Raw genomic sequence first — 21858 nt, 5'->3', positions numbered from 1 at the left:
TTTCTTACACAAGTAGATGGGGATGAAATGCAACACATGGACACCTTCTGTGTCTACAAAGACCTTCAAAAAAGGTTTGTCGAAACAATTACATAGTAGTATATGAATTAGACATAGCATAATTTGCCAAGGTTCGGCGACAGGCCAGATCAGGCCCATTTATCAGCGCCGATGTCGCCGACATCACTATGATATGATAAGGTGTAACGAATTCAAGTTGCAGTACTTTTTTAACTTTTCACATCGATATTCGTTCTATATAATTGCAAGCCGTCCTCAAAAATTCAGCACAATGTTATTTTTTATTACTTGACCCATAATAAACACCATTCAGGAACTGCTGCAACCCAATTATTTTTAGCTCAAAATTAAAGCCATGTACCGGCTTCTACTGAGTATTGAATGAGAAAAAATGTTGTTTCAACGAGCGTGTCATAATGTTTTTTTTTTTTTTTTCAGAATTAACACCTATCGCCCCGTTGCTGGAGTAAAGTTATGTGTGAATTTAACTTCAATTCAACTCTTCCGTGTATGCGGAGAAGTCTACGCCGCAACATGTGAATGCTTCCTTCGTCACAATCACAACTCGGGGTCCACCGGTAAGTTCTATTGCAGCGAATCGTAAAAATAACACTATTTAGTTGAACATCGACCGCTTATTAACAATTGTTCATTTATTTTCTCATATTTCCAATCTTTTCAAACAAATATTGTGAACATTTGTGCAGCGATGATTTGCCCCAGAAAGCCAGTCAGCCAGATTGTAATTTGTAAACGTAACTTCGCAAGGAATGTAGCTGTACCGTAGGCCTTTACTTTAGCAGTTAGCTAGGTATTCACTTATTCATTATTCAATAACTGAAAGAGTCATTTTAGTAGGTGACTTGGTGTGTGCATTGTGCACTCTGCCAGTCTACCTTTTGTCCAAAATGATTTGCCTCAGATTGTAAACGTAATTAAATATAGGTATTCATGGTTGCTTGGTTGGTAACTTTGTGTCTGACTAATTTTGCAGTGATAATTTGTCATGGTTAAAAAAAATTCCTTGCCAAAGAAATGGTTATATTCAATATTTTGAAGCAATGAGATTATGATTCCAGTTTTAATGTAGGAAATATTTAATCGTACATTTTCACTGATTAGGCGGCCTTTAGGCCTAAGTACTATAGTATAGTGAATTACCTTATTTACCTAGTGATTACCTACTGGTAGATTAAAATTTTCATTTTGAATGAAATATGGCACTTCAAAGTTCAAAGTGTCCAATTTAATCTAATTCCAACCCTTTCCACACTCAGGATGATGTATGTTTTTGGTGAATTTTCCCGTGCATTTTCACTTTTATTAAGCTATTGCTGTGCACAGTTGGCGCAATGTAATGAAAATTGATTATCTTCGCGCACGTGTTCGCGCAATCCCGGCCGTCTTTATTTTAGAAGAAATTTTCTCCAATGTCATATGGCAACACTGAACACCGTCTGTTTACATTTCGTATGTATAACAGCCGCAGTTTACGATTACCGTACGTTCCGTATCCGACAAGGCGGACAACCAGAAGAGTCAGAAGTAACCCGGACATGTCTTACATTTTATTATTGTCAGTTTGACTCGCGTAGTCAATATACTCGCGTATATTGTCGACTAAAATAGTAGAACTATTTTAGCTTTCTAAAGTACGGCGCACGGCGCATTTTTTTACCAACGTAGTACGGCGCACCGCACAGGTTGTTAAAATGACAAAATAAATTCCCGCGCACCTGGCACACCTTCCTGACCATGGAGCCCTTTGAGTTTGAGTCTGAGAGACATCAAACACATCATTATCATAGGACAGTAATGACATACATCATAGTTTGAGTTACTACCGTAGCTAGTAGGAACTTGTAAATTGTAATTCTCTTTTAATGGTTTTAAATTTTAATCAGCTGCGGTATCTTCTAAGTCAATGACTATTTCAAAATGTATTTCCAGCACCAGCAGTGCTCTACAGTTTTTTACCTGTAAACTTGCTCCCAATATTGATTGCATTATGTTAGTTTTTTTATTTTATTATTAATTATAATTAAATTTTCCTGAAATAATAATGCTTAAGTTGCAAATTTTTCCGTTATATAATCTGCAATTTTGAGTAGGAAGTAATAGTTATTGCCTGTTACTGTTAGTCCAAAAATTTAAATTCAATTCACTCAATTCTTGTCCATATGAAATTACAGGCCTTGAGCTCATGACCAGCTTGGAAAGATTAAAAGACAATTGAATTATTCTCAAACTGCTTCTATAAAACTTTGAGTTAAATTACATGTCCATTTTTAATAATTTTTTTCTTTTAGTGGCAGATCCCATCAGTTTTCATCTGACTGAAAATTCAGGAAAAGTTGAACTCAGTTTGGTTTGTTCTTCAGAGACTCACACTTCATCTATCCTTATTGGTAAGTATATATAATTATATATATAAGTATGTATATTAGACGTTTTTATTGGTACATTGAATTCCTAATTTTTTTCTGATTTTATAATTGTGTTGGGATTATTATTTTATTTTGGGTCAACTTGATACTTCTTTTTACGAGTCATTCTCTAGATGAAGTAGAATTGACTTGCTGACAGGCTTGAAATGAATGAAAATTTGCATTGTTATAGATTGAAATTTTTGTTTAATGAAAACCGGATAATTTTCTTTTTTAATAATATCATGGAAGTGATAAGTTCACTAGATTAGCAGGCTGCTATTCAATTGTGTATGAATGCAAACCTAACTATAGCCTGTATATACATTTTCAGGGGAAAAGAAACCTAAGTCAGAAACTTCATGTTCTCTGCATTTACTGCCTGTGCAAGTTAACTCCTTTGGAGTCATCAGCATTGGATTTCCATTCCTAAATCCTCAATATTTTGTGAACCCTTCAGATTTTATCTAAGTTATTTCAATAAAGAAAATATCTCCTTCTTGTCTGATATTCATTTATTGCCACTGTAAAAAAATTATTTTCAATGCATATTTAATTAATGCTCCCAGCCAAAGGCCATTCCACCATTCTTGTGCCAAATTTTAGAGTACTGCTCTTAAATCAAAATGAATCAAAATTTAAAAATTTGATGAGAAAATCCAGTTATTGCATGTAAAAACTGACATTTATGTATAGCTTCCATTAACTTAACCCTTTCACGGTTAAGTTACCATATATGATCACTTGAAATCGCGTCACAAAAAGCCTCAGCAGGGCATCCTGTTTGTTTTTGAGGCACCCTTATAATGCCTCAGTCAATCCCTAATTATCTGACCATCGTTCTATCTATAGCATCACCAGCTGCAAAATCCACAAATTGAAATATGAGCATTTAAAGGTGAAGGTTTTGACTCGGACAATGGAACTGACGCTCTTTCTGCATTTTCTTCAAAAGGTGGAAGTATCAATATATATATTTATTTATTTTGGCAACTTGATTGAATTTTATTAAGTTAAATTTTTATGTTTCTAATTTTTCATTTGCATAAACTGAATTTTAATTATAAAGAAAAATTTTGTGTACTGATCGCATTTATTGAATTCTTCAAGTGCGATTTAAACCTTCAATAGGCAAAATTTGCAAAAAATTCATATAAATATAATGTATAATACTTCTTACTTTCTTGAAATGGTTTCTGAAATTTTAATTTCTGGATATTTCAATGCTTGCCCGCTAAAGGGTTAAGGGAAGCTGGGCACACATATAGAGTACCTATATTTTGGTTATGAGGAGGTGATTTAGTTGGGAGGATATTTACAATATATATATATATGGTGAGGAGCAAAGAAACTCAAAACTAAACTTAAATCAATTAAGAGATAGTATATTACAAAGTTAGTGGTTGACTGCCTCAACAAATTAGCACACTGCCTTTGCTAATTTCATTTAGAAATAATGTGATTACATTTGAAGCCTCATAGAAAGTTTATTTAACAGATACTAGTTGCATTTCAGTCTTTGTTGACTTTCAAGCAAATTTGCAGTCATAGAGCTGGGATCAAGAATTGCAATCGAGAATTCCTGCAGGTGTAACAAATCAATTATAACTTTTTCAACCATATCAAATATTTCAAACAACATCTGATCAAGTTCTTTACTATCAAAATTTATGCTGCTCTTTAAAAGTGATTATTATAACAAAATTTTTACCAAATTCCTACAATGAATATCTTTGCCTTGAATGGGAGCTGTATTTTTAGCTCTCCTCTTAGTGTGAATGCAGGAACAAAAATGATTTCCTACATTTCTTAGTTCACCCTGTTGCAAGCAAGCTACATACTTGTATAATAAATTTAAAATCCATAGGTAAGTGGGTTGTACTGCTTTGCAACAACTATATTTGTTGCTGGATCACTTCATTCCTCTATTCAAGCCTAGAAATCAGTGAAAAATTGTATAGTCAAATGGGGTAAGACAGGATCGCAGCCTTCATGGGGTAAGAAAGGACCAGCCCATATCATGCATTCTAATTGCACTGAATTTAATTTGATAGAAGAATATGTTAGAGCAATCATTGCATGTCATTTCAGTGCTTGTTTCAACCCTCTTATGCAAATAATGAATTTCTGGCTAATTTTTAAAGAAAACTTATGTAAAGAAGGGTCACAAAATAGTTAACCCTGTTTGGGAAATAAGCTCTTGCCTCTCAACCTGGACCCTGGCCTCTCAACCTGGACCCTGGCCTCTCAACCTGGACTAGGGCCTCTCAACCTGGACTCGGGCCTCTCAGCCTTAACGCTAGCCTCTCAACCTGGACACTGGCCTCTCTGCCTAGACATTAGCCTCACAACCATGGCCCTGGCGTCTTTGGCCCATCAACCTTAATGTTTTCCCAACATCAAGGATGTTGGGAAAACAAAAATTTTCTTTGAAATTTCAATCTCAAATAAAGGCATTTTTGCTAAAATACTAGAGTTTCTTTGAAGTTTCTTGGCCAAAGTTCTTAAGCCCATTGTTGCTAGCAAAAGTAATGTACAAAATGATAATTAACTATGCCAGCTACATAATATCATCCATATTTTGCGCTCAGAAGACTAAATGGATCATACCGTTGCGTTTAATGTTAGGATCTCATAAGACCAAGTGGACTGAAATGTTGCCTTACATTTTTCAATATACAATTTTCAATGTTCAATACTCATCTATACACTACTTAGTAACTGGAATCACTAGAAATTATAACAAAAAAAAATTTATGCGCTTAAAAAAATGTGGTCATTAAAGAGTCAACAGTTTTCTCATGACAAAAACTCCAATGTGACTGATAAATATCAATAGAGTTGACATCCTGCAACACAAAACAGTAACAAGTGGTTGTGTAATCAAATAATGTACTTCTAGATTGATAATATTGAATATCAGGTTTGTACTTTTATTAAAAACCTTGTAACTCAAGAATTACCTGTTGGTCCTGTCTTACCCCATGCCCGGTCCCATCTTACCCCAGTGGGGTAAGATGGGACCAGCTCACTTTTTTTAATCTGTACAGAAAACTATGTTGTATGCAGAAAGTCTGAGTTGTAGCTTAGAAGCCCATTGCATAACTACACCTTGTGATAGGTTTAGGGTTTTTTATTTATTCATGGTATAGATGCTACATGCTTGTTAGAGATTTCGGTCCTGTCTTACCCCATCTGACTATAATGAATGTTGACCCATGCTGCCAGATGTGTTTTATGTAGCAAGTATCTATTGAAGCAACACTTGTTGAATTAACAAGTATTGACAAACCAATATTGTTTATTTCTATATCTGTTTATTTGTATATTGTTCAGTTTGGCTTGGGTTGTCTGACTTGTGGTCCTGCAAGCTTTGCAACTGCAAATAAGTTATACTTGCAGAGTATCATAGTGCTATTTTGCAAAATACCTACCACCAACTGTCATGAAAAAATCAGAAATAAATGCATCCGTCTTATTTCATCAAATCATTTCCTCAAGAATTCCTGGATCAGTTTTTAATGGTGAATTATCAACTAAAAACATATATTGCTACTAAAAACATATATTGCTCTGCTTCAAGCTGCAAATCTGAGGAATTTGAACATTAACATGTGACCAAATATTGGCTCCTAAAGTTTCTACTGATTTTAATAATGGATTCAGTCTTGGGAGAGATATTAATTTGTAGCTCTGAAATATTGCCAGAAATATTATAATACTGCATTGATAATTTTTTGATAAATTTGTAAATTGTCCAATGATTAATATTACTCCCTTAAAAAATTATTTACATTGATTTTAATTACTGTCGTAGCTGTAATTGTGATGGCTTTAGTCCTTTGAGGGCTACTGAACTTCTCATTTTAGACACTAGTACAAAAACAGTGACCAATTCTAAGATATATTCAATCACGAGCACATTTTTAATTTTTGTATACAGAGGGCACAAATCACAAATTGCAGAGATGGATTTATCTCGTGCAATCTACATGGTAAAAATATTTAATATCTTGTTGAATTAAACAGCAAATACAAAGAAAATCTTACTTGCCTATAACTATAGATATAATAAAGTACATAGCTATCTAGCTTAATAATATATTGCTGCTTTCATTATCTAAATGAGTGGACAAGGCATCAACTTTCATGCCATAGCTGCAACGTCTTCCTTATCTATTATTCATTCCTGTACATGTTGTAGGTAGGTGATATGATGATTGATGAAGTAGGCAGAGAACAATGGGCCAATGATATGCAATTGTGCAAGGTATGATAACTTGGGTTCAAACACTTACCAGATGGTGAGGTGAGCCTCTTTGGGTGAAAATGTATAATTACCATTTATGGCAACTTACCTGCCAAAGGGTCAGCTATATCATCCCATGAAAATTGATCAGTCCCATGCATTTTAGATAAATTCACATTTCCATCATGCATTGCACTGCACATTTGGGAATAAATTTTAATTTTTTTGCCTGAATTCCTATTGTGGACTCATCTTTCAGAAGTACCCTCACCTATTCTGAGGGAACTACACAGCAGATGCCATGGCTTTACTAAATAATCTCAAGCTGGCCCTCCATAATTGGAATTCAGCACGGCTTTTGCTGCCTCATTCACTGCGGTTGCCCTGCTCATCTGCTCGGCAATCTTCTCATTGCGCAGCTGGTGAGATTTTTATGTAATATTCAGAGGTTGAGCCATCTTGTCATGGAGCTTTGAGACATGTAAAACTTATATCCTGTAAGAATTTATCTCGTAATTTGCCATGGATAACGTTCGAGCTGTTCATTTGCATCTACATTATGTTGCAAAGTTACACCTTTAGTTATGAGATGTTAACAAAGGTTGCTGTCTTGTATGCTGTAATGACATTTTGGTGTGTGTCTGACAGGGGATGCAATTCAAGCAGCTCTTGATGAGGGTGGTGACGTGCACGGCTTCCGTGTGCTCGAGGTGCGGGAGATAGATGAGCTGCAACTCACAGCAGTACGCCTACAGCACATAAACACTGAAGCTGATTACCTGCACATTGTTAAAGATGATCCCAACAATGCCTTCTGCATTGGCTTCCGCACCACACCTCTGGACTCAACCGGCGTGCCGCACATTCTTGAGCACACTGTGCTATGTGGCAGTCACAAATATCCTGTCCGCGATCCTTTCTTCAAGATGCTTAATCGATCTCTCTCAACCTTCATGAACGCCATGACGGGCAGCGATAACACCATATACCCTTTTTCCACGCAAAACCCTACTGATTTCAAGAATCTTTTGTCAGTCTACTTAGATGCAGTATTTAAACCGAATTTAACCGAGTTAGACTTTAGTCAGGAAGGATGGAGGTTAGAACACGCTGACCCTAAAGACCGAAATTCTCCTATTGAATTTAAAGGTGTTGTTTTTAATGAAATGAAAGGTGTGTTTGCCGACTCGCAAAATATTTTTATGCAGAAACTTCAGAATGGTCTCCTCCCTTCTCACACATACGGCGTAGTTTCTGGGGGATATCCGCTTGACATCCCCAACCTCTCCTGGGGTCAACTCAAGGAATTTCACAAATACCACTATCATCCAAGTAATTGTCGTATTTTCACCTATGGAGACATGGATCTCGAGGATCATCTGGCCTTCATCAATGAGAACTACTTGAAGCATTTTTCTAAAATTGAACTTAATACAGAGGTACCCGATGAACCGCGTTGGTCTAAACCTTGTACTGATCACATTCATTGCGGCATAGATTCCCTTGCACCGCCCGACGCACAGAACAGCGTTGCCATTTCATATCGTCTTGCAGATATAACTAACATTTCCGAATGTTTCACGATGAGTCTTCTAAGCGAGCTTCTTGTTGGCGGCCCCAATGCTCCTTTCTACAAGTCTCTGCTGGAGCCGCTATATGGTACTGGCTTCTCCCCCGCCACAGGCTACTGCGGCCACACGCGCAACACAACCTTCACCATTGGGCTCCAGGGCGTCAAGAATGGCAACACGGAGACCGTTCTCACGCAAATAGAGAACACATTTGAGCGCGTAAAGAAAGAAGGCTTTCCTCAAGAGAGAATAGACGCTATCTTGCATGGTATTGAGCTATCGCTGAAACATCAAACCCCGGGCTTTGGTGTGGGCTTAGCTATGAACCTCGCTCCTTTTTGGAACCAAGATGGAAACCCTATCCAATCTTTAGCTATTAATGAATGTATTGATAACTTCAAAAAATCTATGGTGGATAATCCAACATTTTTACAAGATAAAATCAACGAATACTTTGTCAAGAATAAGCATAAGTACACTCTCAGCATGTCTCCGGATGCTTCTTTCGAAAAAACGTTAAAGGAAAAGGAAGCTGCATTGTTGCAGTCTCGCATCGAGAATCTAAGCGAGGAAGATAAGCAGAGAATTTACGCATTAGGAATTGAGCTTTCAAACAAACAGGAAGCAGTCGAAGACTTGAGTTGTCTACCTTCTCTACATCCACGGGACATCAGCAGAAGTGTTGATCGCACCACCCTGTCACATGTACGTCTTTCAGATGGTGTGCCAGTGCAAGCGTCCCCACAGTCCACCAACGGAGTTACTTACTTCCACGCAGTGATGGACACGCACAGCGTGGCTCCTGACCTGTTACCGTACATCCCACTACTCTGTGCCGTACTTACGAAAATGGGTGCCGCTGATCTTGATTTTAGAGCATTTGATCAGAAAGTTGAGCTCTACACTGGAGGCTTATCCGCCAGTCCTCATTTGCAGCAGCACATCGATAATTACTCTCTGGAGAAAGGCGTAGTCATCTCTTCGTATTGTCTTCAAAAGAACTTGCATCACATGCTTAAATTGTGGGAAAATGTTCTCACTGAAATCAGAATGACTGACATGTCACGATTTTCTACCCTAGTCAAAATGATAGCGACTGAAAAATCAAATAGTGTCATTCAAGGTGGTCACCATTACGCAATGCAGGCAGCCAGCGCTACCGTGAGCCCTTACGGCGCCGCCCGAGAAGAGTGGTCTGGTCTCTCATACGTGGACCGACTCAAACGGATCTCAGAGTCGGATGACCTCAAGCCTGTACTTATCAAGCTCTCTCAGCTTGCATTTGTGCTCCTGGGAAAAAAGTATATGCGTGTTGCTGTAAATGCTTCTCCGGAAGATATGGACTCAACTCTGAAAGAATTAGAGCTATTTTTGGACAACATCGGGGGAACGCCTAAGCCATATGAGACTCATCCGGCAATCGATGCGTCTGCCTTCACACCTTTCACCCAACGGACACATCACGTCTTTCCTTTCCCCGTCAACTACACATCGCGAGCGTTCACTGGTGTACCTTATCGTCATCCTGACGCTGGCCCCTTGCGTGTTCTAGGACGCCTCATGTTCCCTTTCTTGCACCGTGAAATTAGAGAGAAAGGAGGAGCCTACGGTGGAGGAGCAGATGTTTCCCCAGGTGGCCCAGTCACTTTCTACAGCTACAGAGACCCCAACTCTGTCCAGACTTTTGAAGCCTTCAGTCGAGCGCTCGAGTGGGTGCTCAAAGGAGACTTCAATGAGCGCGATCTGAATGAGGCTAAACTAGGAGTGTTTCAGAGCATCGATGCGCCTGTAGGTCCCGGCTCTAGAGGCCTCCGTCAGTTCCTGTCACACATCTCCGATGACGTGTTCATGCAGCACCGAGAGAGCGTGTTGGACACTGACGCCCAAGACATCGTACGTGCCGCTAGACTGCATCTGCTCGAACCTCTTATTGAAGGCTCGTGCCTCATCGGTCCGGCAAACTCTACGCTTGAACAAGATCCTTTCTGGTCCACGGTGCAACATTAGTTGTTTATGCCTCATGTTTAGTTGGGATAGCATAAGTGAAAGGCGATGCTTGCTAGGCCTCAATTTTCCATTATTTTTATTAAACTAGGTTCATTTATTGAGCTTTAATTACTTAATCAATCCCTATGGAGATGCTCCGTATGGCACTGCCTACCTCAAGTATTTATGAATTTCGTTGAAAAATCTCAAGACATCCCAAGATTCAAACAAAACATTGAGGCTACGTGTTTTACGCTCCTTGCAGTGTTAGCTTTTTGTTGGTTTTTGTTGATTAGCAGCTTGTGATTATATTCAATCCTATTTCTGGTTCTTAATTTTAATAAAGTATATTCAGTTTAATTATTGAACGAATTTTTTATTTTCCGTTTACAGGAAGTCTTAGAGTCGTTTAGGATCAATAGTGAGGGGGGGGGGGGAGAAGGCGAAACAAGTCTAGTTCAACGATGTCTCCCGATGAAAGACTTTTGATCCAACATTTAGACCGCGCATCGTGTCGACTTTGATATTTTCGACTTGTGTAGCTAGAGTACATTTAGATACTGTTTCAGCACCAGCACTGCCTTGCATGAGGGTTGAAAATGAAGAAATACAATTTGATGTTCTAAGTGTAGAAATTTTTGGCTAAGAATTTCCGAGGTTTACTGGCGTAGCCAAACCTCTGCGTAGCGCGAAGTTACCTTTAGCACGTGTGGAAGGAAGCCATTTGGGTCCCGAAAATCACAAATATTGTATTATGGGCGCAATAATACTAGGAGCGCTTTCATTTGTTTTTTTCATTCTAAAGTCTAGTACAATATCTTTTCCTTACAGTTAATTATGTACCTAAATAATGATAAATGAGAATTCTTATACGTACAAGAGGTACCTGGCAACTTCCACTAACCTAGGTTTTTCTACTTCGAGCGCGAACGCAGTACAAGGCGACCAGCAGTATAAATATTCGTATTCTATCTCAACTCTTCCGTACCCAATTGTTGCTCCCTTCACATTCATTTGCAAAAAAATTTAAGCAGAAACTGGTATTTGTCCGCCTAAAGACCTTGCATTTTCCATGCCCCAGTCTTATGTTAACAAAAAAATCTGGACAATATCTGCGGTGACAAACTTTTTCTGTCTACAATAATGGTTCATATTTTAATTAATTTATTCTCATCTCGCTTGTGGATCGAAATTCCGGACGTTCTCGCAGCCAACGAACACGACGGAAAAGTACCACATAATAAGCAGCTACGTCTCAAAAAAAGTCCTAGAATTTGAAACAAGAACCAACACCAGAGGCCATGGCTGTAAACTAAAAAAACTGCGATGCAACTCATCCACGCGACAACACTTCATCTCGCTTCGAGTCACCGACATGTGGAACAGCCTCCCTGACAGCATCGTTGACGCTCCGAGTACGAATGCCTTCAAGAACAAACTAGACAAAGCTATGCAGGAGCATATGTTCAGTCTTGAAAAGCCTAGCTCCTTACGGACCTTGTAATAAGTCCAGCAGTTACCTCAAACAATCGCCAGCTATAACAAAGATCAGGTTCATAAGGCCATATCCTTTGTGAATCAAGTCACGAAAAGCACAAGAATCGGCAACAGGTCATGGGCCTATTTCCAGTGCCGAAACTTCTATTCTAAACCAAGTAAGTAGTCAACCAAATGGCTTATAGCTTCATTGTGGAGAGAAATTGTCCAACGCCTAGGCGCTTACATGTTGCCCCAGGGAAGAAATAAATATGATTCAACAGGATTGCATTATGGGAGTTGATATCAGGTGCATTACAGCTAGAATAGTGTTGCCGTCGAAGTCCGCCGCCCAGAAGACGGCGTAGAACATCGTGGCAGAAATAACAATAAATATGGTCATAGAGCATCGTAGGATGGAAGTTAATGTAGAATTACATTCCTCGTGCCAGCACAGCATCGTCGGCTAAGGCGGTGTTGTTCTCGACTCCCGCAGCTCGTAATTTGCTGAACATGATGTCGCACATGGACGGCAGGTCGTAGACGTGGCGCCAGCCCCAGTCTCTGCGCGCTTCGCTGTCGTCAAAAACTTTGGGCCACGTGTCCGCTGCAAGAACACGATGTTCGGTTAACAGAAGAAATTAACTATTCTGAATCTAGTTATCATGAGAGTTGAACAGTGACAGAGCTCGAAGCTTCGGTGGGTTGTCAACCCTTTACATTTCTAATACCTACTGTCCGGACATTTCACATCACCTATGTACGTCGACTATTAGGTGAAATAAAAAAAATCTGAATTAAATTTCATAAATGTCTCAAACTGAACCTCCGACTAAGCGTATAATATGCAACTGGTCGATGGTAATGTCATATTAATTTATTAATGCCTCCCTCACCAATTTTCTGTCTATCATCAGGTCTATACGAGACTTTGAGATCAGGAAAATGTTTCTGAACGGCCGCGACGATCTCGGCCGGAGTGAAGCTCATGGCCGTGACGTTGTAGGTCCTGCGCTTGAGCAGGTTTTCGGGCGTGACCAGCATCTCCCACAGAGATCTGTGAAAGCACAACCATTAGGATATAGTATTGCACTGCTTATATTAATACCTTCTTGGAAAAAGAAATTGATAGTCTAAATGGAAATTTAGTGCATGTAAAACCATGCTTGTCTAGTTCATCATCCAGACTGTATAAAGCGGACAGCATGATAATTATGGACTTTAATTCACACGTCCGCAATTTTCTTTCGAATTCGCTTATGCGGTCGGTGAACAAAATTTTTCAATTTATTGTTAGATACTTCGATAACAGGATATTGAAATAGGCAATATGGAAATACGATTCCTCCAAGTAATTCAAATTGACCCTCAGACTATCACCAGAATGTTTCCGCTGTCTTTTTAGCAATGATAACAAACTTTCATATCGTTACATGACGTCCACAATGTCTCAGTTAATCGATTGTAAAATCAAGACTCCGGTTAGTATACCCCAGTCGTTTAATAACGGTCACAATGTCAGTTGAGTGATTATAAGATCAATCAAGACTGAGTGTGGTGTCAGCTCACCTGAGGCAGTCGTCAATGTACATCATGGGGAGGCGTGTGTCGGGGCGAAGGTAGCACTCGAAGTGCTCGCCGGCTATAGCGTCGTGGAATATTTGAACTGCATAATCTGTGGACACGAACAAGTATTAAAAGCGTTTCTATAGGACTGATCCTATGTATATTCAATCATTGTAAATGCAAATTAAAATTCTTTTGTTGATGTCTTTGTAATGTAAAAACATATCGGCCAATAATCTTGACGTAAATTGTAAGCAAATATATTGTTTATTCACAAAAATATTAGATTTATGGCCAAATTTCAGATAATAAATGTTTGGAATGTTCGCGCTGATTTCAGCACAAAAAAAAATATGCCTATGCAATGTTCTTCTGCAGCTAGTGTATCACTAAAAACCTGAAGGGGAGAATTTTTGCGAAGATTTCTACTTGATTTCCCGTAATGAAGCTCGATTAATTTTGTACCTGTGGTGCCGCCTCCCGGCTGCGTGTCTGCTGAAATAACGCCAGGGAACCTCAGACATCTGAAGTCCAGTCCGAACTTGTGGTGGTAGTACTCGCCGAGCAGCTCGGCGTGCACCTACAACACGACTCTCATAACGACACAGCACCGCATAATTCAAAACATATTTAGCTTCCGTGCATAGTAAGGCTCGTGGAGTTTAAATCATGAGTAGTTAAATAACCTAACCTAACCTATGACCAACTTCTAGATATGTGATTTTATATTTTTTCGCGCATGATGAGGGGGTTAATTATGATAACCAAACATAATTAGGTAATGTGCCACATGCCTTGGAGACGCCATATATGGTGCGTGGCCGCTGGATGGCGACATTCGGTGTGAAGTCCCGCGGTGAATCTGGCCCGAAGGCCCCGATGGTGGAAGGCACGAAGACACGAAGGTCGTACTGCTTGCTCAGCTCCATGACGTTGTGTAGGCCTTCGATGTTCACTCTGTAAATTTAGGAGGGTATTTGTGAGTACCATAATAAAGATAAGTGGGTTTTTTCAATAATAGAGTATCCACTGTACCATGATGAAGAGTAATGTAGTACATGCACATTGGCGTGAGACTAACGAAATTTCACTACGAGAAACGTCGGCTTAATTTATGGAGGCAGGTTTGTTTTGTCTACTTTAAAGCTACAGTACATTATATTCAGACAAAACTAAACATTTTAAATAGCCAAATTTTAAAAATATTTATTCAACACATTGGAAATGATAAGGAAACCCTTAATTTATCCATCACTGCATGCATGTTAGGGAATCAGTTTTCAGTTTCAGTTTTCTATTTGATAGTCCGGCGTAATTTCCCCAGTCTTGCGCCCCAAATAAAATAAGAGCAGAAGTCATTGAGGTCGCGTGAGGCCAATTAATTGCGTGAGGTACGAAATCTCAAGGAGGCGTCCTGGTTACCAGTTAAAGAGCTCTGCCAAAGAGATATTTTTACAGAGCAAACGTGAGCTGTGGCGCTATGCCAGCTACGCGGACACATCTCACTCAGGAAAATTAAGTGACTTTGACCAAATAGCGATGCATTTTTTTCCTTGTGTCGTTAATGACCCAGTTTGCCCGGCAAAAGGATGTATTGGTGTTACATGCAATGAAGTGTGCCACTATTAGAACAATATTATCCACTAATTTTTCTTAGTGCTTCTCTGGTGGTGTACGTTCAGCTGAAATGATCGTCTAGCAGTGGCAGGGGCTAATAATTAATGTAAATCAGCTGGCGCCAAGGTGTAGCACAATGTGAACCTGAATGACGACATGAAAACCGTTGAGTGAAACTAGTGATTTGGCAGTGGAGGGAGAAGGGCACATTCAATGTATTTAATTCAATTAAATTCAACTGTGCATTCTTAATTTAACCATTTACTCTTAATTCAACTCTTCACTCCTCATTCAACGCTCCACTCCTCATTCAACTCTGCACTCCTCATTCAACTCTTCACTCCTCATTCAACTCTGCACTCCTCATTCAACTCTGCACTCCTCATTCAACTCTCCACTCCTCATTCAACTCTTCACTCCTCATTCAACTCTCCACTCCTCATTCAACTCTTCACTCCTCATTCAACTCTGCACTCCTCATTCAACTCTTCACTAACCTGATGGCAAGGGGGACGTTTTGTTCACCAATTGCAGAGAGCAGGGCCGAGAAATGCACCAGCCAGTCTATTCTGTAGGTCACGACGATTTCCTGAAGACATTTGAAATCAAGTATGTCAGCAAACACGTACGGCCCGCTCTTCCACGTCTCTTTAGAAGGTTTGATTATGTCCGACATGATGACGTTCTCACGGCCGTACTTCTCCCTCAGTAAGGCTGCCAGTCCTGAGCCAAGTTGTCCCAGGCTTCCTGTTATGGTAGCATTGATATTCATTCGCATTCCTGTATTTCTGATTTTACATTCATTCATTTTATTGTATTCATGTACGTATCTGATTCTTTGTTGTACTGGATTTTGTTCGAATAAATTACTTTTACAGTCAAACACGGATGCACTGTCTGGTTATTATTTTCTTTTACGCACAATTCATTTATAAATTTTCTGATTTCGAGTAAGAAACAATAACAATACTGCATAGATATGATTGAAGAAAGTACCTACATCTATGATCCGACTTTATTTTAAGTGTTTTGCAAAACATTAAACAGTATAAATTTCCATATTACAATTTAATCTTTTTTTTTACCGGTGATCAGAATTCTTGGCGGGTCGCCGTTGGGATGATAGTGTCGACTTGTAACGACGGCCCCAGGTAAATGTGTGACGTCACAAACTCCCCCCGATGGCACTCGGCTCTGCATGCAGTTGCTGGACCGGCCCAGCAACTTGCCCAGCACTGAAGCCCGGAACCTGAAACACATTAACGTTCACTTTCACCAACGAAGAAACTGCAATGAACTGCGCGGAATTCAGTTACGAGAAAGCCTTCTCAGAAAAATGAGTGGGCTATAATGTCCGAATACCAACATACTGTCTTACCCGCAGCGCAGCTATAGCAAGGAGCGGACGCAGCAATGATGTGCTGCTTAGCCGAACCAAGGTAAGTCAGGATGGGCAAAAAGTGCATCGCTATTTGAAAAATGAGCCTTTTATTTCTCTGAGTGCACAGTAAAATCAATGTGATTCATTCATGTTATTTTGCAGCTTTCAACGGAGGTGTCCTTTAACTGTTGGGTTACAGATGAAGTTTGTTTTACATCAAACATACCTGGAGTAATTTACATTTCACACAAAATTTTTTATTCAAATTATGCAAGTTTCTGATTTCAAATTTCGAAATAGAATGTTGCATTTGCCTCTGTAGTTAAGATAGCGTAACTTTTTCTCTGTGTCAGGAGCAATGGAACATACAGGCTACTACAGTAAGACCTCCAGTCAACCTGTTGCTCTTTTTCACCGTAGCCGCTGGTAGAGTAGGTTGCGCCCGCTCCAGCCCGTTGTTCCAATATAGAAAGCCGTCTACCGGACTCTAATTATCTCACTACTTCACTTCTGCTCGCCTAATGACGGAAACTTGCGCATTACCTACACGGACCTTAATTAATAAATGTAAATAGTTCTATAACAGATAATCGCTTGTTCGCCTCAGTGATGTACTCTTGAAAACTTCAGAATCCTTGCCACTGCAAAGCAACGTTAAAATTATTGTAAAGTTTACCACGTTTTAATATCCAATTCGAGAGTTTACATCGTAAAATTTCATTCATTGATCAGACATCAGAAGCCTACGTTTTAGTATCCAATTCGAGAGTTACGTCGTAAAATTTCATTCATTGATCAGACATCAGAAGCCTAAGTCATCGAAAAGTTCAAAATTATTACCTCGATGATGAAAATTTAATTTTTCGTCAGGTGCAAGTAGACAATAAGTTTGCTCCTATTTGGTATTAAATGGCCTCTGCAGACGACTTGGAGCATTTCCACATAGAAGACCAACGCTTGAAAAGTATGAATTGTTGCTTCGACTTGTGTTACCAAAACAAGAATGAAGAGCGCTAATAGTTGAACTAGAAAAACATCAGAAGAAGTGAGCATGCGACAGTTGGGACGCAATAGACCTGGCAGTCATCCCCGCCAATCAGCGCCCCGCGTGAGCTGCAACGCCTCCGGCCGCGACACAGCCTCGACCAATGAGCGGCTCCTCTGCCTGTCCTGCCTCTTGACGTCATTCAGTCATTCTACTTTTTGTAAACTTCATTTTTAGTTAGTTATTTGAAGATCGAATCTGTCACTCTGAAGGTTTTTACATACTTCTTTTTGAGCTAATTATTCAGTGATCGAACCTGTCACTCCGAGGGTTTTTACACAATTCTATTTTAGTTAGTCATTTGACGATTGAAAATGAACTAGAACTACAAAGGTTTTTACATACTTTTTTTAGTTAGTCATTTGATTATTGAACCTGCAACTACAAATGTTTTTCTGGCTTTTGACTAAGTAAGTGGGTTGCTAAATTTTTCTTAAATTATAGGTCGTGATCGATTTTGTCAATCTCTATCAAACCTTAGAAGAAATGCATCGCATGTAAAGCCCATGAGTGATGGTTTTCAACCCATCGTATTGGCAACGAATCCATGAATGCAGGTGACTTCTTATCTCTTTTTTTTTTCTTGCACAGTCACACAAGGAGAAAAATTCTACAATACACTGCCAGAGAGAACAAGTTAAGAAAAAATCTAGCCAAGTTTTCGGAAGCGAATAGCGTCCAGCCATGACCTGATCAAACAAGCTGCATCCAGTTCTGCGACGCTGGTGCGAGCAGCATTCAGCTCAGTGACGCAGAATTTAGATCAGTGACGTAGCAGAGAGTAGCACCCAGCACAGGTCGGCAGCAGCGAGCAGCACCCAGAGCAAGTCTGCAACAGCGAGCAGCACCCAGCGCAAGTCTGCAGCAGCGAGCAGCACCCAGCGCAAGTCCGCAGCAGCGAGCAGCACCCAGCGCAAGTCCGCAGCAGCGAGCAGCACCCAGCGCAAGTCTGCAGCAGCGAGCAGCACCCAGCAAAGGTATGCTGACCCCAGCACAGGTCTACAGCAGCACCCAGCACAGGCCTGCAGCAGCAGCACCCAGCATAGGCCTGCAGCACCCAGCAGCGGCAGCCACGTGTTGTGATTGTGAGCCACAAGGCGCCGAACGCCTGAGGCGACGCTGGGCCGTCATTACATGACTGGCGCGCGTGGGCCTGCGTTAACCACAAGCTTTCACCTACACGCCGCACACATGGCGAGTGTTTCTAATAACAGCCAGACAATATAAAAACTGAAATTTTGATACAAAACCGGACACCAAAGTTTTCAATTCGATTGATTGTGATTGTTTATGAGGAGAAGAATGATACCACCAACAAAATTTTATTTGTAGAACAAAACTATCATATTTTGCGATTAGTATTCATGAATAAGGGTCCTTATACTATTATTCTATTCATATGTATTTTTATATATTTTATTCTAAGATATTTTACCTAATATACAGCTACATTATTTATGCGTACCTATATATAAAATATTTTCTATTACAAATGAATCATGTTGACGCACATCACTGTAATAAAACTAAATCCAGGCATTACCTCAACGCGTACATTGCATATGCCTGAAAACTTGCAGTAGTTGATAATTCCCGACACAAACACCAGTGACAGTTTTTCCCGCTTTCGTTTCTGGAATATTTTCTCAGACAAACTTCTGGATAGCCTGTTTAATGTAAGTTCTATCAAATGTCAACCCCAAAAGTTCTTGCAACCACGGAAATAACAAGCAAGTATAGTCTACCAGCTCGATTAAAATGCAACCTGTTATAATAACTAATAAGAATTGACAAATTTAATGCACCTGCTCGCCCGCAAACGTATTGAAACACGCGTATGATAATCCGTAGTTTTTCTGACGTTGATTGAAAGACTGTCTCAATATTCATATTGGGCTAATATTTTTCACCGGAGTTTGAAAAGGCAAAAAATTCATAAGCATAGCTACGTACTGTACGCTTCGTCATTCCTAAAAATTTTCTGGTGACCGTGACAAAGAAGAACGTTATTTTCTTGCTCGAGCTTTTCATGTAAACAGCCGTGCCTGGTTCACTGCTTTATTGTCTACCATTTCTTTTACAAAGTAATTCAATCCTCTTTTCATGTCATGAATGGATATTTGAGCGGCAAAGAGATGTCCGAATATCAAATAAAATATGAGACCAATAATTATGAAACTACAAAAAGTTTTGTGTTTTATTGTTCACTGTTAAAAATGCGCGGCCATCATTTTGCTCAAAGCCAGTTATTTAGTACATTTCGTGTATAGCATCCAAATTTACAACAACACAACTCACAAGCGATTCAATCAAGACACATAAAATACATTAATTAAAATTCAGATAATTTTAAAACAAAATTTAATCAATTGCGCTGTTTCAGCTATTACATCAACCAATTGACACTGCTAACTATCTTGTCTCTACCACAATAAAGATGCACTCATCAACTCTGTTGGTAACTAACCTCATTGTAAGAAAATATGTGACGAGTTGACCGCGAAATCTTCAGCAGGCAAGAGACTAACACGCACACGGCACCCAACACAGACTCTGTCGTCGTACTGAAGACTCAGCCTCTCCGGAACTATAGCCCGCCAAACCTTGATTGCGACTCAGCTCTGTAAAGACACCTTTGGCAGCGAATGATAGGTTGGCCGTACCCTTGGACCAGAACCCTGAAATAACAGGACTAGCGTCAAGATCGTCCACCACAGCTCTTTGCTCAGATGCTGACCGGAGAGACGCATCACTTTCTCACAAAACACGCATTTGTATTATCTAAATAGATAATTTGCATTTCATCCGGAAACTCAGTTTTGTTGTCTATATGAGTAATTTGTAATTTGTTTGCGAAAACGTAAATAAACTTATTGGTTTATTCTGTGTGTGAGCTTACGTGTTTGAACTGATGCGGTAAATACGAATAGCTTTCGAATATTAACATGTTCGAATTGACCTGCATATATTCGAATTGACCTCACTGACCTGCACAAACTTGATGTTTCTAATATTAACATGTTCGAAACACATAACAGAGGCTTCATTAAAAATTTGAAACTCATATTAATTAAAAATCAGCATAACTAAACATTTCGTTATAACTTTTGTGATTATCTTTAAATTTGAATTTTTTTATATTTTTCTTTATTTATTAAGGATTAGCAGGCTAGAAGTGCTTCTATAATTTATATTACTTGAACTATTATGATAACAAAGAAGACAAATGCGAAAGGGATTCTCCCGATTCGATAATGGGAACGGGGTTCTAGGGATTTAATAATGGGTCACGAACAGGATGAAAATATCTCAAGAATGGATTTAGGAACAAGATTCTCCCGATTCGACAATGCGAACGTCACTGGGATTCTCCTGATCTGATAACAGGAACGGGATTTTCAAATCTCAAGGACTCTCAATTTTACACTGTCATTGGCACCTCCCCATATAAGGCTCACAGAGAGTTGTCAATTAGGCTCGATAACAAACGTTGATAGCGGACAAAATGGATTTAGCGCATTTTTAGCGAATTTTCTCATTTATGGAAAAAATGCACTATTGTGCTCCCCATGTCCGTCTGACTGTTCGTCCGTGACTTCACGTTTTCGACGACGAGAAAATGCGCTCTCTGTCACTCACTGCAGTGAGTACTGAGTTATATTTTTTCTTGTATGGAAAAAAAGGCGCTATTGTGCTCGTCATGTCCGTCCGTGACTGTCGTCATGTCCGTCCGTGACTTCACGGTCAGACGCCAGAGAGCAAATGCGCTCTCTCACTCACTGCAGTGAGTACTGATCTAATTTTTTATTTCTGCATGAACTTGATGTTAAATATATGAGCGAGTTCGGATATGTTATCATTCACACGCTGTAGATACATAACAAGTGGCACGCAATAGTATAAAATTTGAAATTACTGTGTGACCAACAAGCAGTAAGAACACGAACCTTGGAATCAGGAGGAACCTTAATAATGGTCGAGAGAAGACTACTACTAATTGAACTGAAATGGCGAGCCAACTTTGTTAAAGCTAGGTTCTGATTGGCCTAAGGAATTCCGGTATTAATCTTTTCCTATGACTTCTTTTCTATGTTTTTTTTTTTCTATGAAAACACTAGTGCAATGCTATATCCATGATATTCTGGGCACAATTTAATCGCTCTAAGCACTTTTATTATATGGTAAATGTACCGTATCCTTCATTCGACACACCGCTGGAATAGCGTGGAATGAAATATTTGAGCGTCAAAGAGATAATTAGGTGATAATCGGTTAAACAGGTAGGCTCCTTCATGGTTGAACTAGGAATTTAAAAGCAAAGAAAATACCACAAAAATTCACCATATCTTTATAGGAGAAAACGTGTCGGAGTCCAGCTCCATCGTCAGTTCATAACACAAAATTCTGTTCAGAAAAAATTCAGTCCTAGAAAGACAAATAGCCTAAATCAATTAGTAAAGTAAAATGCAGTCAGGTTTCCAAACGGAAAATAAATAAATATAAATAAGAAATTAAAATAA

The 21858-nt window shown here is 39.4% G+C and overlaps 2 protein-coding genes across 2 annotated transcripts; one reads left to right on the top strand and one right to left on the bottom strand.

Annotated features, from left to right (window-relative positions):
- Positions 1-481: 481 nt before the first annotated feature.
- LOC108672844 (presequence protease, mitochondrial) lies at positions 482-10612 on the top strand. Its single transcript, XM_018160591.2, has 4 exons — positions 482-599; positions 2331-2429; positions 6956-7118; positions 7345-10612. Exons 3-4 carry the CDS (start codon positions 6998-7000, stop codon positions 10272-10274), a joined length of 3051 nt encoding a protein of 1016 aa, XP_018016080.1. The 5' UTR covers positions 482-599; positions 2331-2429; positions 6956-6997; the 3' UTR covers positions 10275-10612.
- A 1070-nt stretch (positions 10613-11682) lies between these two features.
- On the bottom strand, positions 11683-19938 carry LOC108672817 (L-threonine 3-dehydrogenase, mitochondrial). Its single transcript, XM_018160558.2, has 8 exons — positions 19806-19938; positions 15998-16161; positions 15410-15659; positions 14090-14252; positions 13761-13875; positions 13299-13404; positions 12626-12786; positions 11683-12336 (listed from the first exon to the last, which is right to left on the bottom strand). Exons 1-8 carry the CDS (start codon positions 19808-19810, stop codon positions 12164-12166), a joined length of 1137 nt encoding a protein of 378 aa, XP_018016047.1. The 5' UTR covers positions 19811-19938; the 3' UTR covers positions 11683-12163.
- Between the last annotated feature and the right edge of the window lie 1920 nt (positions 19939-21858).

Source organism: Hyalella azteca, unplaced genomic scaffold (assembly GCF_000764305.2).
Source record: "Hyalella azteca isolate HAZT.00-mixed unplaced genomic scaffold, Hazt_2.0.2 contig15387, whole genome shotgun sequence".
Lineage (NCBI taxonomy): Eukaryota > Metazoa > Arthropoda > Malacostraca > Amphipoda > Hyalellidae > Hyalella > Hyalella azteca.
The sequence above is the reverse complement of the archived record's forward strand: the minus strand, read 5'-3'. Positions and strand labels throughout refer to the sequence as shown.